The sequence below is a fragment of the Notothenia rossii genome (assembly GCF_949606895.1).
Source record: "Notothenia rossii genome assembly, chromosome: 11".
In the NCBI taxonomy this organism is placed as follows: domain Eukaryota; kingdom Metazoa; phylum Chordata; class Actinopteri; order Perciformes; family Nototheniidae; genus Notothenia; species Notothenia rossii.
In genome coordinates, this window is record NC_136910.1 from 27,367,782 (window position 1) to 27,385,940 (window position 18,159).

General features: G+C 39.4%; 1 protein-coding gene across 1 annotated transcript; it reads left to right on the plus strand.

Moving 5' to 3' along the window:
* Window positions 1–1,446: 1,446 nt before the first annotated feature.
* Window positions 1,447–18,109, plus strand: LOC307023735 (zinc finger protein 518A). Its single transcript, XM_079657234.1, has 3 exons — window positions 1,447–1,789; window positions 6,045–6,122; window positions 11,504–18,109. Exon 3 carries the CDS (start codon window positions 11,524–11,526, stop codon window positions 15,544–15,546), a length of 4,023 nt encoding a protein of 1,340 aa, XP_079513360.1. The 5' UTR covers window positions 1,447–1,789; window positions 6,045–6,122; window positions 11,504–11,523; the 3' UTR covers window positions 15,547–18,109.
* Window positions 18,110–18,159: the final 50 nt, after the last annotated feature.

The window sequence follows — 18,159 nt, forward strand, 5'->3', positions numbered from 1 at the left end:
CTGCCATCCATATGAAAAAACACCCTGTGTCTCCTTGAGGTGTAACAAACATGTTGATTGAATTTCCTTCCAAACAAAACAGTATTTTAAATCCAACATTATTTACATACATGTAAACTAGCTGACAGTGTTCTTGCCTGTCTTTGCTACATTGTTGCATAATTTAGTTGTTACCACCAACAAAACTTTCTCTGAGCATTATCTTATGCCAACAGCAAACATGTCAGTTTGCAGTCCAGCCAGTGTCTTTGCTGATTTACTCAAATATTCAGATAAAGCAAAGCGTCAGACCCTCTGAGCAAATTAGTACGTTTTTAGTAACCTGAGAATCTGTGAAACTCAAGGACTACTGTTTCCATACCCACACTCAGCTGTAGTGCTGCAAATAATGGCTAATGTCTACACCACCAGTTCTTACCTTAATAAGGAATTGTAAAATAAATGTAAGTGTTTAGTAGTCGCCTTTGCTGGACTTGCAGTGGAGCATTCCACCTTCCATTTACCTAAAGTTTCATGTGCATATTTTAGGTTTGAAATTATACTGGTTTACTTTATATTGGTGCAGTCTCACTTTTGTCAGTTGAAGTGCTACATTATTACAGCATAGTTGCCAGGTTGATAGCTTAATGTAACAGATGGAAAATAGAAGCAAGTTCAGTCATGAGATTTTAGATCAGAAAAAACAAGAGGCACACATTGATTTTACCATCCTGCCTCAAGGCCTGAGTATTTTAACTCTTTCGGTTCTGGCTACATCTATGTCCCCACACCAGTATAACAGAGTTTAAAATAATTGAATATCTGATTTACAGTGTCCAACGGTAAAGCAGGCACCCCTTTTTAAAGTAATCGTTTTGGAAATACTATCATTCCATTTCTAATGTTTCAATTAACAGGCTTAGAGAATTTGCTTTCCATTATTGCACTTATTTATAACAAGATATGCATATGATTATAAAGGCTCTCACTCAGTTACATTGTTAAAGGAAAGAGAGGGCAGGTGGAAAGATGGAGGTAAGCAGAGAGACAAAGAATGAACTGACATGTTTGAATGGAATTACCCACTGCTGCAAGGAAACAATGTAGTGTGATGTAATAGAAGAGTGAGCTCCACATCCGCCATTATTGTAAGTGTGTGTGTGTGTCTCTGTGTGTCTGTAATTTATATGAGACAGAGGGGGAGAGATATAATCTAAAAAGGCTGTGAGTTGAGAGTAGGCTATGTGAGTTGATAAAATGAAATTCCTTATCAGGGATCAACAAAACCATATCAGCCAAGATGTAGACTGTAGATGTAACGCATTCAAAAGGAAATGGCGTATCCGCCATTGCTGCTCATTGCTTGTTCTTCCACCTAGGACACACACACACACACACACGCACACGCACACGCACACGCACACACGCACACGCACACGCACACACACACACACTCACAGGCACAGAATGACGTAGGGCTCATGCTGCAAACCACCGTCAGGTTGTTATGGGCGTTAAACAGAATATATTTCCAGTTCAGTAAAAGTTGTTTTAACTGTGTTTCCTACGACAACATGTCCTTCGCGGCACTACTTTGGTATTTGTCAAGCAATGCATATTCATCCGCTTCTTCATGAGTGTCAAGAACACATCAGTACCCGGATGGACTGTCATGGCCGCCGTCGCTGTGGATCCATAGAGAGGAGACAAGGAAGGCAAATGTTTTTCCTGTGTGTTTTTTACACATTAACCTCCTTCTCATAATGTCGGTCGTTGACGGGACACCACCTGAACTTCCATCGAGTTCCTAGTAAGAAACAACACATTTTCCGTAACTTTAAATGTCTTCGCGTGGGTGGGGGCTTTTTATTTTGGTGTAAAATAACTGCTTATTAAACTCAACAGACACGAACATTTTCGCAAAGTGTCTCACATGTTATCCACGTATCGAGGTATAAAATGCCACAGTGAAATTAAATACGGCAGGGTACATTGTACAGTCCTTTGTTGCTGTCTGTCTACAGCCTTTCACTCTCCCACTGATACAGCGTTCCCTCGCGTTTCCTAAACTTAGCGACTATGGAGCAAGTCACTCGAAGAAGTGAACACACATTAATTTAGAAGAAAGATATCAAAATAGTGAAGTGGAGGCTGAGATTCGCGTGTTTGTAACATGTTGCAGTTGTCCCTGTGTGATGTTAATGTTCCTAAGGCTGAGTGGGGTTACAGTTATGAGATGAAGCAACTTTACTTTTCATCTCCAAGCTTCATTTATATCTGATGCATGCAGATGGTGTAGCATACCTGTCTGCACTCCAGGTGTTCCCTACAGTCCTGCTCACTTTCATTAAACACATTTCATATACAGTTTATTACAAAGAATAATAGTTGAGTTTTATTTGTAAGCTGTTTATAGTGTTGTCAAGTAGATTACGTTATTAATATACATTGTTTAAGTTAGCCAACGTGTTTGTGAAGACGTTGTTAGCAGATAGTGTACGTTCTTATGTTGAATGAGCTGCTGCTGATAAGTCATTAAATCATGGCAGCCATTTTTTCCTCCAACATGGCTTCCCTGGATCCACAGTGGTGACAGCTGACTGATACATATGGAGTCTAGGCTATTGCATAGCCCCTGCTGACCAACATGTGTCATGATCTATTCAATGGAATTCATGTTTGCCATCTAAGAAAGGTGTAAAAGTTACTCTGTTGAAAAACATGAAAAACAAGACTGCACATTTAATTGATCAACAAATTGTTTGTTTTTATATTGTCATTTAATTTATCGGATCATTTTATGAATTACTCAATATAATGTTTTGTTGTTATGCCTTTTCCAATTGCTGGGGTAGTTGTATCAGGTAGTTTAAAGCAATACTTGTCTCCAGAGGGAGCAGTGAAAAGTCTGATAAGAGGTCCAAATGATTTGACTTAAGTCTGGACAGTTGGAATTAAAGACTACAAGTTTGAAAGTAAAGAACACTCTGCAGTGAGGAGCGTACTGTACCGTTGTAGCGCCTCACCTTTTCTGCAGGTAGAAGGTTACCTGCTATCCTTAATACATGGCCGATCTCTGACCTCACTGTTTGTTGTCTGTTGCATTGTGGGTAATGTAGATTTTTATAAGGTAAACTACTGTAATGTTTGCCGTTAACAATAATCCTTGCCACTGGTTGTGCTTCCATTGTTTGTTAGAGAGTGTCTGAGGTTTCTTTTTTTATTGATTGTTTAAGGCTTATATCCCTGAATGCACATCAATGCAGCTTTTTTTTTTTTTATGTATTTGAACTCATGCAGCTTCTCTCACTTGTAAGTATAAGGGTGATCTTATACAGGGTGTTTTCCTGTTCTTGCTTTGAAATTACTATGATTAAATAGGTGAAAGCTGGTCAATACAACTTTTTTTAAATTGATTTATTTTTTGTACCTTTATGACAATACACACGTAAATACTTAAGGTAGACAAAAAAAACCCGAACACTTTCAAAAGCCAAGGGCTTCATATAAGATGATATATAATTCATTTTGCTGATAATCTTTTATTTTAAATGCTTTTATTCAAAGGCAGTTATTCCTCAAATTGTAGGCATGTCATTCAGCAGTTTGTCTTTTTTTAAAGTAAAATAAGCAATGAATCTGTGGTTACCAACTGAATTGCTGGTTATGTATTGGAGATTTAAAGAGGACCTGGTGTGTTTACATTACATTACATGTTACTTGTTAGACGCTTTTATCCAAAGCGACTTACATGCTCATTACTGTGGGCAATCCCCACAGGAGCCATTTTGGGTGAAGTCTCTCGGGGACACAACGACATGCTGACTGCAGTGGGGTTTGAACCTGTTGTTTGAACCCTGATCCGAACACCAACGCACTAACCACTGCGCCACACGCCTCCCCTCAATTTACTTGTGAACAAACAAAAGTGTATTTAGTGTTACTCACCACAATTCATTGAGTATCTTTGATCCCTACCAAAAGTGCTACATGTATCTCCTCCCTCATTAAACGTTTTGGAAAGCAATTACAAGTAATTCATATCCTCGATTGTACACATTCAAGTTACTTAGTTTTCTTTCTCCAGTCAAATGCTACTGCCACTTTCAGATCAGGGGAATAGTTCTAAACTAATATAATAATGTGTATTACCTCACCAACATGCACATGTCTGCTCAACAGAACAGATCCCTGTCCCTGTCATAAAGACGGGTCTATAAATCCAGTGGTCAACAACTAGTGCTGCGTACCGGTACGCCGAACCGGTACTGGACTTGTAAAAAGTTTCGGTTCAAGTCCGGTTAAAACCGAACGTCAGGAACCGGTACTTACGTTTATTCTCCTTTGTGTTCTAAACCAACTAAAACCTTCCATAGATCGAGAAATTTGCGCTGAGAAAAGACGAAAAACATTGTTTTGGCTTCTGATATGGCGGCCATTACTGAACTCACGAAGTCTCGCAAAATATTGCAACTGCTCGCGAGATCTGTGTGACGTCAAGGGAAGCTGGCTTAGACATAGTGGACACTGACAGCGTGGGATGCTGGTTGCCATATTTGGTAGTGTGGCTTACTGACAAGCATGGGATACTGGTTGCCATATATGGTAGTGTAGCTAAGCTAACTCCTTGTTTGCCGAAAGAGCAACACTTCACCCAGACAATGTCAATATGCTGTTGTTCTTGAACAAGAACACATAGACTTGTACTCTTGCATATTGAGTCTTGTATGTACATCACTATGTATGTAGTTGTGTTGTGTAGTTAGTAACACATGTAGAGTTATAGAAAAGACATGGTGTAGACACAAGTTGGAAGGGGGCACAATAAACCTGACGAGTTTGAATTTGAGTTGATTATGAGTTTATTTTCAATTGATAATTAGCTCACAATAAGTTCACTTTAGTTACTCACACAACTTGACACAAGTCCGGACTTATAAGTCCGGACCTGAACCTGAACCTCTGGACTTGAGTCCGGACCTGAACCTGAATGTGAGTCCAGGTACACAGCACTATCAACAACTCAACAGGATACCTTTGAGTCCTGACTGCCAAAATGTAGTCTTGTTAAGATGTTAAGGGAAATGTTGTAGTGGCATGTCATCTTCAGATAAATGTGAAACACTCATTGGAAGGCATTATACAAAGGTTATACAACATCTTAAGCATTAGCTACAGTTAGTAATGTGTAAGTGGACTATAGGTCACTCAGCAGCATATACCGCCTTTCATGTGGCTTAAGGGCTGTATAGAATGTATTTTTTTACATTCAAAGATTCTATTCATGTTATCTATTGAATCTTTGAACGTGAGTTGTTATATTTTTATGATGTTTCCAACCTAAATCGAGAAAAAAAAATTGTGCAGTAACGCAGCGTCCACACGGCAGCGTGCGTTGAAGCTTGCCGGTGGGCTTGTCTGAAACTCGACCAACAACCAATCACATGAATCTCCCGCCCCGGACACACAAGCACGCGGTTTGATTGGCTAGAGCTTGTACTGGCATATAATTTGATTGGCTGACGCTTCCGTCGAAGCTTCAAAAGTTGAACTTTTCTCAACTTTTGAAGCGAGCAAAGCGAAGCGACGGAACCACAACGCAGTTCAACGCACGCCGCCGTGTGGACGAGCCGTAAGATTGTCGCTAGACTGCTATGTTAATACATGTGCTTTTGTCGCTTTATGTGCAGAAAGCCAGAAAAAAAGCGCAGTGAAAATGTTGTTTTTTAATTGCTAAATGCTTAAAACTGTATTCAGGAAAAATGTTTGGTTAGAAGCAGAATATTTGGTTGGATAGAAACATTTTTGAAAAGATAGCATCTTTATATTTCAATGAATGTTGACTAAGACGCTCTGGAGTTGGATAACACTAGTTTCAGACAAAGTCTTTGCTGCCAACACTCGAATCTAGTTCTGAAAAACTAATAGTTTTATTTCCACACACTTGTTTAACAATGACATGTTTATTTAAATACCACACATTGTTCATTGTGTTTTAACAGAAATGTTAAATGTAGAGTTTGAGAATTTAAAGTAAGGTTGGGATTTATGCTTCTGTCTTACAGGCGCTGTGACCACACTGCAGGCTGCTTTTCCTCGACACGACATGCATTCATGTGTGAGTTTGTCCTAAAGGAGTACAGGTAATAACGGCTTAATACATTAATTGTTACCATGTTATTACCTCAGCAATGCAGCTACATCTTCAGTGTGGGTCTAATAATCTGTAATAAATATGTTTATTAAGTTGAGTGACCTGATGTTTTGGCACTTGTTTAGACATCATTTAGATTTACTACCCCTTTAAATGTCCTTCAACAAATATGACTTTACACTAGTGGTGGTTTCTTGCCATGTATATAGTTGTAGTGTTTTTTAGATGTATGTACGTTTCTACTGCTCAGAGCATTGAAACATTTAAGGATTTCTTAAATACAAACATAAAATATAATCCCTGTGCAAAGCTGTTCACAATGTGTTCAGTAGAGTTTACAAAAAAGATAGGCAGTTCTTTCTGAAAGGAGATGTTTCTAGTAAATATCCTTAATGCTGTGATAGCCATAAGCTTAATTCCAGCCTCCCTCATCTTATTGGGATAGATATCTTAACGGCCCGTCTACACAGCGACGTGCGTTGAAAGCTTCACCATTCACTTTGAATAGGGTGACGTCACCTTTCGCCGAACTGCATTGTGGGAAGCGAAGCGGAGTTTTGCTGGCGTGGCTCGCTGCAAAAGTTGAGCAATGTTCAACTTTTGAAGCCTCGGCAGAAGCGTCAGCCAATCGAATCATATGCCAGTACAAGCTCTAGCCAATCAAACCGCTGCTTGTGTGTCAGGGGCGGGAGATTCATGTGATTGGTTGTTGGTCGAGTTTCAGACATGCCCGCTGGCAAGCTTCAACGGACGCCGCTGTGTGGACGGGCCGTAAGGAAGGAGTATTTCAAAGACTGTCTGGTTACATAACACGTGACAATGTTTTTTCTTAAATTTCTTGTAATATTGGATATTGATGTTCTAGGATAAGGTTTGGCAGGTTTAGATTATTTCAAATTCCAGTTTCTGCATGATGTCTACATGGTGAAACAACATGCTCAAAAAGGAAGTGTAGGGGAGGCTGAATGGCAGAAACGCATCTCTGTTTAATGCACTAAAGCTCAACACTAATACAAACTACATCCTCAAATGATCATCAAGTTTCCATTTTATCCACTTTTTATTGACTTGTCCATGCATGTACATTGTTCAAGATACAAACACATTTTTTTTCAACAATTGATACGGAAATTCACAAGAGAATTAATCATATTCCAAATAAAAGGCTTTAATGTTGCTATAATTTAAGCAATAACAGATTAAAGAGTTGTTGAATGCTGACGTCCACATATAAATGACCACACATTCAATTTAATTACATGACATTTTGAAATACCAAGCATACCAAGTTGAAGGCAAAATTCTGAAAAGGTGTTACTCATTTTTCTAGGTACCGTTAATTATTGCGTGTCATCGAGGCCAGACACTAATGGTGTCCCATTGTCGGGGGGACCATAGCAAATGAAGCAAGCTTTAATGCACATTACTCTGGACCAGTCCTGAGAAGCCACGGTCACAAAGATACGTTGTGCTGAATGGTAGGATATGTTCAATAGTGAGAGAGGGACACTCATCACAATGCACCAGGACAGAGGCGCTCACCTCGCTGGATTTCCCTTCAGCCTGCTGTCACATAAAACGCTCCAACAGCTGAGGCTGTGACGCTGTCCACGTCGACTATATTGGATTTTATCTACTCATCGTCCATGCGTCTCGCTGTGACCGTAATGATTTACTCGAGCTGCAGTTTAGCATGATGTGCCATAATGGCTTTTGTCTGAGCATCTCTGCCCGATGTGTCATGTGTTGCCTTTTGTGGGAAAAGGTTGAGAAACATGTCAAATCTTCCTCTGGAAAACATGACGTGCCCTCAGTGCAATCTTCTTTTTAAAAGCCTCACATTTTTAAAGATAATACAGAGAAACACTACTTTTCAAATACATCAGCAAAATATTAAACTTTTGTCAACCACAGGGTGGGGCTCAGTTGTATGTAATTACATTTGAAGGTTTATCTGCTGTAGAGCAAGCTAGCTAGCTTTCTCTGCCAAGTAGTGACCCATCAGCATAAAAATCTATACAGCAGGAAAGGGTGCTTCAAAATAAAAATTCTGCACGTAGCATTCTCAACCCTCTAATGCTATCTGTGCTTTTTCTGCATGCTTTTAGCGCCACCCAGTACAGTCATAATTGGTTTAAAGAAATACAAACAAGTCGGAGCAATGTTTCCCTATAGCAGAAGGATAATGTGTGGAGCCAGTCCCCCCGATGCAGTAGACATTATTTAAAAAACTTTTTTTCACTCTTTGCAGTTTAGCTTTAGCTGCATGATGCTCTTGTATTTTTCAATGCAAAAAAACCTGTCACAGTGGTCGGTTCATTGAATGAACAACATGCTGGGCCCTGTAGGACATTATCAGCTCTGTTTTAATGTCTTACTTTCAACAGCAACTGTGCAAGTTTCCAGCAAAGCCACAAGCCCAAAGGAGATAGATATGAGGTGTGTGAAGGTCAATAAGCTGTCAATGTAATGTCATGGTAAGCTTGAGGCTTTACAAAGGCATATGTGGTCTCAAATGGTTTATTTTTTCAGTGAGATTTGCACTGTAATTGAGAGCTTAGCATGGGAGCAAATAACAGGCCTGTGAGAAGATAATTTGCATGCAAGCAGGGAGGAGAGACTTAGTCTTCAGATTGGCGGCATTTGTTTCTCTGAGCTTTCAGTGAGCAGGCAGCACTCTGAGCCAAGCAGCGTGTGTCTCTTCCGCCTACACTGACAACGCTGGCAGAGATTCAGTTTTGACTACATGTCTTTCAATATCTGTATTTTTCTTTTACGGTGAGCTGAAGATAATTGTTTCCTCTAAGTTTGAGGGGTCATTAATGGGGGAAGTGTGTCAATATTAGGGGTGTAACGGTTCACAGAATTCACGGTTCGGTATGTACCTCGGTTTGGGGGTCATGGTTCGGTACGGGTTCGGTACAACATGAAAAAGCAAAAAAAAGTCTGAAATGCATAATTCCAGGTTTGTTTTTTATTTATTTTGAACAGTAGTGCAAGGTTCATTTTAAAAATAAGGAACTCTAACATTTTTAATAATTAACTTTATTACACAGTTAAAAACAAACCACAAACAGGACCGCACACACTCAGATGGCCATATTATCTATAATGGCTGATGTCAAACAAAAAGGTTCAATAATCTGTAAAACTAAAAAGAATGTCTTGAAAATATTACCGAAATAAATAACTAGAAAGTGTTTCAATCACTTTCAATCACAATCAATAAAAGCCGGGGTCCTCTATTATGGCATAAGGGGATATGCATAGTCGTTGAAAAACATATGCCAAAAGCTTCCGTTATTTATTTTGGTCTCTCGGCTTTCATGTCTATTGGCTTCTTAAAAACAGCGGGGAGAAGCTGTTGAACCCCTGTTGTCTTTTGCCGGGCTCCGGTGAAATCTGGGTGATGCCTTCTGATATGATTTAGCATGTTTGGCTTGTATTACCATTAGCATGCCGCACCGCTGTCGAACAACGCCGACACACCGCCCTCGTCCGATCCACCACTCGCGCTCCATCGTTATTGTAATCGACAGGGAACCCGAAATGTTCCCACACAGCTGATTTAAAAGAAGCAGGTGGTTCTTCTAGCTCCTGTGCGTTATCTGAACTCGCAATACTAACTTTTCTTCTTCTTGTATTTTCTTCGTTTTGTTCTGTTTTGTTCTTCTTCTTCATTTGTTGTTTAAGGGCGGTTTGCAAACAGCTTTTAGGCACAATACCGCCCCCATGTATTATATATAGTGTAGTGAATGACAGACTTTTTTCCCACTCGTAAAAAAAAAAAGCGTATTCGTCGTGTGAGTGCATGCACCGAACCGTGACGCCCGAACCGTGACGGTACAGGACGAATATGGATACCGTTACACCCCTATTCAATATACAACATTATAACAAAATACATATTATTATTGGCAATGACTAAATCTATTGTTGGAGTGTTAGATAGTTTTACTTCAACTTTGGCCTATACAGGCTACGTGAGCCATCTTTGTGCCACTCACTGTGGGCTGTATTGCCGTGTGCTCAGTGGTGTAAAGTACGGAGCCCCCTAGGGGACAAGGAGAAGAAAAAAAAGTTAATACTTTTGCGAGATCTCACAAAACCCCTTTGCGAGATCTCGCAAAACTTTTCATTTAGCTCAATGTACTTCCTGGTCAGTTCGGCAACACAGAAACCACAACAATGGAGCGGTTCATCGATTTTACTTTGAGATAACATCAGTGCTTGGCAATAGGCACGGGTTTCACATAAGTGAAAGACACCTCAAGAGAACACTCTGAGCGAGGGGACATGCACTTCGCAAAGCATACTCTGAACTGAGTTATTGACAGATTCGAATTTCGCGGATCATTAACTCATGAACATAACATTGTAAAAATACAAACAACATGACTTTACAATCATAGCAAGGTAGACAACGAGCTATAGAGTCATTTTTATCAGAACAGTTTGATACGCGCCGTCATCAGAGCTAAACTTCAAGAATTGGTCACAATCTGCAGCTGGAGGAGGGAGAGGAGTGCTTAGTGTAACAGTGCAACAGTGTTTTGTTTTTTTTTTAATAATTTTTTTTCTCTTCTCCATGTCCCTAGGGGGCTCCGTAGTAAAGCAACAAAGTTCACGTATTCAAGTACTGTAATTAACTGCAATTTTTAGGTACTTGTACTTTACCTTAGTATTTCCATTTTATGCCATTTTATACTTTTACTCCACTACATTTTGTAAGCACATATTGTACTTTTTTGTAAGCAAATACAGTTATTTGAAAGCTTACGTTACTAGTTACATTTGGGATTTAGATTATATATCTAAATACAAAATATGAATCATTAAATAAATCCAGAAATATGTTAAAAGCTAGCAGGAATATATAAAGCAAGCAACTCAAATTAGCTGCACTGTGCAGCTGTGATGAACATGTTAATGCTTCAATAATCACAATCCTTTTATTTAATATATGATTTTAAAATGGACCATTACGCATAACAAGTACTTTTACTTTTGGTACTTTAAGTATATTTTTATGCCGGCTACTTACATTAATAGCTGCACTGATCAAATATTATTTTTTCACCAATTTTATTTTTTTGTATTCTGAGGTTTTGAGGTTTGCCAGTACGGGCTTCAAATGACTTTTTGATAACAATTTATGACACTACTGATTTAAAAAGTTCTTAGGCCATTTAATGAATTTGTCACTTTTGTTCCACACCTTCTAAAATGTAAATGCTATTTAGTTTGTCATTGTTGACTGAGAATGCGTGCACTGTACTACATACATAAAATCTTTTGTTGATAAATGCATTTAGAGTAAGTGGGACTCGTCTGACTGTGCTAATGAAAACTTATTTGTTTACTTTCCAGATATCTGTAGATTTACAACTATGGAAGAAGACCTCACAATACTGACTGATTCTCTGAAAAACTGCAACACAGGAGATGAAAAAGAAAAGGTCAAAGACTTTGTGTACAAGCATTTCAGAGAAGTGGCAGACGGGTCGCTCTTCAATAATGCAGAAGAATCTTCCAATAAGGAACATGGAAGTTCTTCCAAGAAAGAGAAACAAAGTCTTAAAAAGGCCCATTGTAAAACTCAGCAAGGTGCTGTCTTCTCTGGAAAGATTCTGAGCTTTGGATGCTCTGTGTGTAAAGATGATTCCACATATAGCCCCAATGATCTCCTTAAGCATTTCCGAGCTGCCCATAAAGGAACCCTTCCTACGTACCCTTGTGACCTTTGTGCTTTTTCCACACACGAGTTCCCTGCTCTTCAACGCCATCGGATTGAGCACAGGAATACTCTGGTTACATGTGAGCTCTGTAACAACGATGTTCAGTACTCTTTGCTATTGCTTACCAGACACTACATCATGTGTCACAGTCTAAATGGACAGTTTAACTGTGACTGGTGCGAGTTTACAACTGTGGATGCAGGTACATTCGTCCAGCACATCCATCATCACAATGAGAGTCCTTGGAAGTGTTTAAAATGCAGACATATCAGCCTGAATGAAGAGGCTCACCAGAAGCATAAGAAAGCTCACTCTTGTACATTCCCCTTCACTTGTCAGATCTGTGGATATGGTGCATCAAGAAGCGACTATCTTAAAAAACACACTGCAGCTGTTCACAAAGAGCATGCTGAGAGACGGAATGTATGGACAGCTTTAGAAGACAGCAGCACTTCAGCAAATTCATCTGCAAGCTTAAAACATTTGTTGAAAAAGGGTGGTGAATCACAGGAGGCTCAGAGGATATCAAAACTAAACTGTCTTTCTGGGATTCAAAACCAAAATGGCAGGCTAATCAAACCAGAGATATCCTTTGAGGAGACCAACCACTTGGTGGATGCAAAAAAGGAAAGAAAATGTATTCATAATAAAGACCAGTCAATGTCAGAGATGTTACAGGAATGTGACACCTCTCCAAGCTCTGATGCTGCCAATCTCGCCAATCCAAATGGACTGACTGTTCTGATGGTGAAAAATAAAATCTCTCTTCCCCCCAACTGCACTACCAAAGTGATGGGATTCAAGATGGTTGATGGCAAAAAACATTTAGTACTCAAAGTAATACCAACAGCAAAGCAAGATTCATCCATCCAGAACCACTCCCTAGTTGAAGATGTTGGCTCAGCACCAAATCCTGAGTCAGATAAAAGTAAAGTCTCTTATGAGAATGGGGAATTCTCTAACAGCAATAACTTAACATCACATTGTTTAGCTCTTTCACCAAGAAGTGGGTCTTCCGTACAGATGGATCAGGACGATATTCTGGCAGTTAAAGTAAAGATTGAGGAGGAAGAAACTTCTGTTTGCAACATTGATTCTTCACCACCTAGAGCTGACGTAGAGGAGCAAACTAACCCTTTACCTAGAAGGTCTTCGACTTGTGCAGATACGTTATACCCAATGACTGATGAGTTTGATCATGCAGTCAAAAAAAATCACGCAAGTCAGATAACCTGCTCAGAGAGAAGCAAGTTCGATAATGATTTAGTCTCTGCAACATTGAAACCTGATGCAACTTACCATAGTGGTCCTCAAATCAGTAATACATCACCAATATGTGCTAGGAAGATCACTCTTTTATCTTCACCTTTAAAAGTTGCTCAGGAAATAATGTCTTTAGAACACGTTTCCAAAGAAACTATTGAGAATTGTGGGGCTGCAGATGAGTTATTAATGGCTGATACAGAAGCAGATAAACTCAATGATGACCAATATTGTCTGAGTACTCCAGAAAAAACTGATAGAGGTAAAAGTCAGATTAAACATAACAACAGCAAGCTAAATGTTAAGCATTTGACTAATCCATCACATCAATCAGAGTTAGCCCAACCCAGTACAGGAAGCTGCAGAGAAAGTGCTATAGGCTCAGAAAACTCAAACAAACAAAACTCCCCAAACCAAGAAGTATTTACATTTCACAATTATTCCAAGGAAACACTTGGCACTCCACCCAAATCTACCCAACACTTTGACAATATGTCGGAACATTCAGCAGAAAAAGAAAATATGTGTGAATCATCACAGTTTAGGTTGACATTGGCAGAGTCTCCAGATCCAGGAGAGGACTCGGATCAAGAAGATGTGCCAGATGGTGACATTGATGAGGGCACAGGTAGTGTTGAGGATCCTTCCACTGAGGATGAAAATCCTGATTCAGTGTTCCAAGACTTTAATATTATCAAAATAGAGGAGGATAGCGTTCCTATATCTGACAATCAATCAGAAACAAAGAGTAATTCAACTGGCCTGGGCAATTTTGTGGAGGAACATTCAGATGCAATAATTTCGCAACAACTAAATAAGGAAAGAGTTGAACTCTCTAGTAATGATCCTCTAAAACAAACAAAAACGGCTCTTCGATTTCTTCAGTTGCCAGAGGGTAAGCAGTCAGTGTTCCTGAGAACTGCTGAGAATAAATGTGCCATGCCCAAGGCAACTCCAGGTTTCAAACTGATAACAAATTATGCAAGTCCCCAGATCAACGTATCTTATATGAAGCCAGGGTTTGAAAACGGCAGGAGGGTAGGTGCATCAGCACCAAAGGCAGGAGCTTCTGAAAAAGGGACAACACTTCTCTCTGCTGTCCAACCAGGTGTTGGCACCACCTCAAATCACTACCTTATCAACAGCCAAGGGTTAAAGGGCCCTGTACTCTTTTCAAACACACCACATAATACGCCTACAGACCAAACAGCAAAGACACAGCCAACTTGCTACTTGGTACAGAGGTCTGTTCCAATTGGTCAGACCCCCAGTGCTCCTGGCCTCAGACTGGCAAGTACACAACTCCCACTGAACTCAAAGCCCGTTCTGGCCATGTCTGCGAACTCTACAGATAAAGCCAACACTTTGCAGACGGGGCGCCAGGCATTCTTGCTCCGCTACATTTCTCCACCCAAATCAGGATTATGGTTGAATAACCAAGACACAAAGACTGGAACACAGTGTGGCCAAACCAGTGAAAGTACTGGAAACAAAGTCATATTTAAAATTGTCAGTCCTACAGGAAGCCTTCTCACAAGTGGCGCTCCCACCTCAAGCAATCAACCTTTGTTTTTGGCCACCAGACCTCAGACCCAGTGTTTTCTCGTGTCATCAAACAAAACCAATGCAAATTCATCCAATGGAGTAACGAAATTTATCCCAATACACAATACTGCACAAATAGATGTCAATGAATCTTGTATTTCACCCTCTCGGATGAATGTAAAGCTTCAACTGTGTGAAGCAGAGAAACCTATCCTAGCCCCAAGGCCAATTCGTCCCCCAAGCCAAAGGAAAAGGCGCAGGAAAACATTGTTCGACGAGCTTCCAGCTACAGTGCATAAAGCTAGAAGACTCTCGAATAAAGGACTGCCTGAGAAAGAGACTACTCTGTTATGGAAGCCTATAGCCAAAGAAGTAGAAAGGACACTGAGGCTTGCCCCGTTCAGTTCTCAACAGCAGATCAAATGCCCTCGTAGATTCCAACCTGTTGTGGTGCTCAATCATCCAGATGCTGACATTCCCGAGGTGGCCAATATTATGAAGGTAGTAAACAGGAACAAAGGTGCAGTTACTAAAGTCTCTCTATCTCAGAAAACAATCCAAGCTCTCTCTGAGCAAGGAGCTCTATGGAAGAATTCCTTGACCAAAGGTGCATCGTCTCATTGCGACGATTCAAGACCCCGGCCAGTTCTGAGTTCTGTCAGAGAGCGGTTCCTCCTGAAAATGAAGTTGAGGAAAAAGAGCAAAAAGAAGTATGAGGTAGTTGACCCTCGACCACGTTGTGGACAAGAGCCTGTGGTGTTTGACTGCTGGTTTTGTGGTCGGCTCTTTAACAACCAAGAAGATTGGATTGGCCACGGCCAGCGACACCTCATGGAGGCAACTAGAGACTGGAATAAACTGTTCTGAACTTTTCAAATACACCTCCGAGTGGAATAACGTTCTCTTTTTTGGGGTGAAACAAATGGTTCAAGTTGTATATTTTTAATGACCTTCCACACTATTTTTGTTTAATTTTGTGCTCCTGTAAATACATATTCTGATGCAAATCATAGTTTATCTTTTCATAGGTGCATTTTCTGGTAAACTGTACTGTAAGCATGATCTCTATCATGCATGCACAGCTCACATTGAACTGCGAAAATGGTGCACTGTAATTAGGAGAGTGGCAAGATCACTAGTTCGATTAAAGGGACAGGAGTATTCTGAGCTGGATTGAATTGCTCAGGAGATTTCATATTAATATGGTTTGTCATTTTTGCTCATACATTTTAAGTAAGCTGATGCCTAGTTTAAGGGACTTTAGTATCTTATTTGCTTAACTTTTTTGAAGCTTGTATAAAAACTCCTTTGTTAAATGCTTGTCATGGAAGAATGTTCTGGTCCAAATTATTACATTTTGTATAATGTTTTATTAATGATTTCATTTTACTCTATTCTAACATCAAGGGTAGATAACAGTTTCCTTGTCAGGGTTTTGTCAACCTGTAGCATATATTTGTAATAACTAGAGCTGAGAGTTTCCCAAGTAATCTCTTAAGTCTGCCATCAGTGTTGGTTTAATAAAATATCGTTGCGTGTTAAAATAATGGCTTGGTAATAATAATATAACAAATCCAATTGCTTTTATTTTTTTAATTTAAGATACCGTTAATCAACCGCAACACTTGGAATTATTTCACATTTAAAGCCTGTTTGGAAGGTAACCAAACCTGTATAAACCAGAATAATGTCAAACATGTTTCTGAGGGTCAGAAGGACAATGGTGGTTTTTATGATGGGATGGATTGGCTGAATTCACCCAGAAATCACAACATTTTTTACTTTACAGGAATAGTTTAGGGTGTGTAAAAAATCTGAAATAGCTTGTTTGCTATAGAACAAAAAAACATTTCATCTTTATATCAAATGCTTTTAGTAATGAATTTAAAGTTACTGTCACATTTGTTAAAAAACGAATCATTTCTACTGTAGTAGGAGCCCTGGACTCTGTATCAACTCTCACCTGTTCTTGCATTCTGTTATTTAATCTGTTCCCTACCATCAAGTCCAATATTTGGACATTTGTTTCAATGTTACGTTTGACAGTTTTTTCATGGCGACAGGACAGGGACTTTGTTTCTTTAGGATGTTAATAATTGTATTACATGATGATGGATCTGTGGAATTCATATTTTATTCTATTTAATATGCAAGTGATTGAACAATATAAGCCATACTGATGTTTTTATACTTTCACAATGCTTGTTTGGAGCCCGTCTAAATTACTGAAGTTCTGACCTCAGCAGGTCCTGCATTTTACCAGCATTTACTGAATGTTCATCTTTATCTTTGCTACAATCATCAGCAACAAACATTTATTCCACATTAGGTCAAGTCCCTGAAATCGTTTTCTGTAACATTCCTACAAATGTATCATGTGTAGTATCTACATTCCACTCATATTTGTGACTTACAAATGGAACCAAACAAGCATAAACCTTCACTAGCATTATGGGGAGTTCTCTTTTGTAAGACATTGTTAAACATTATGGAAAATATGCTTACTTAGAGTGAGCTGAGAATATTGAAATGTCTGTGTCCTTACTACAGAGCTGGAGTTAGCTTAGTTAGCCTAGCTTAGCATAAAGAGGGGAAGCAGGGTAAAGTCAAAAATACTCTACCTACACCTGAAAACTCCCTCTTTAATACGCTGTTCATTAAATCTGTGTTGTGGTTTAAGGGGGAGTTGGCACTATTTCTTGAAGAACACCGTCGTATCCCTCCACCCAATACTTCTGCGAAGTGCCCCGGCTACAGAGTGTTTTTAGATATGCCAAGTCAGCATAGGCCTAGCTCTCTGTACAGACTGCTTGAAGACAGTGGCTGAGGTTCAGCCTGTACATTCTTAAGACACAAGGCTCATTAAAGTTATATAAGTTAGATAAATGTTCCTTAATTCCAAATTTAAACTAGCATTGTATTTATACGTTTTCTTATTTTGGAGCTCACCCCCTAATGCAGTTAAAAACGATCACAGCCAAATGGATGCCAACACCAAATGACCTCTGGCTTTTATTTCAGTTTGTTTCAGAGTTTCATGTTTCTGATGGGAATGCACAGAGTCTTCTTCTCTGCTCTCAGGCCAAAGAACTGTTTGGTGGTATACATGTAAACAGTTGATGGGATTTCTAACACGAGTTCTGAACTGTGATAACTACAAACCACTCATATGTGATACACTACTACATCAGCTAATTGTGTCCGTTGTATGAGCCAAAATTGAAACGTGAATAATATTTGATATCTGTTTTGAGTTTGTACATAAACACAACTCCCATCATGTACAGTACACTGCTCGTGTCCACATCTTTGCCCAGTCTTTCCTCATGCAAAGTGCCTCGAATGTCCTTTAGCAGGTTGACAATGAGTACTGTATTATTTTGTTCAACTTAGTGGTTCACTCTCCTTTAATAAATGTACATACCCTATGGATTTGTTGTGGTGGCTTGTTATTTTTATCAGGAATAATGAAGTAGCCTG

What these genes read in the sequence shown, in the direction of transcription:
- LOC307023735 (XM_079657234.1), top strand. Translation starts at nt 11,524, where the DNA reads ATGGAAGAAGACCTCACAATACTGACTGATTCTCTGAAAAACTGCAAC.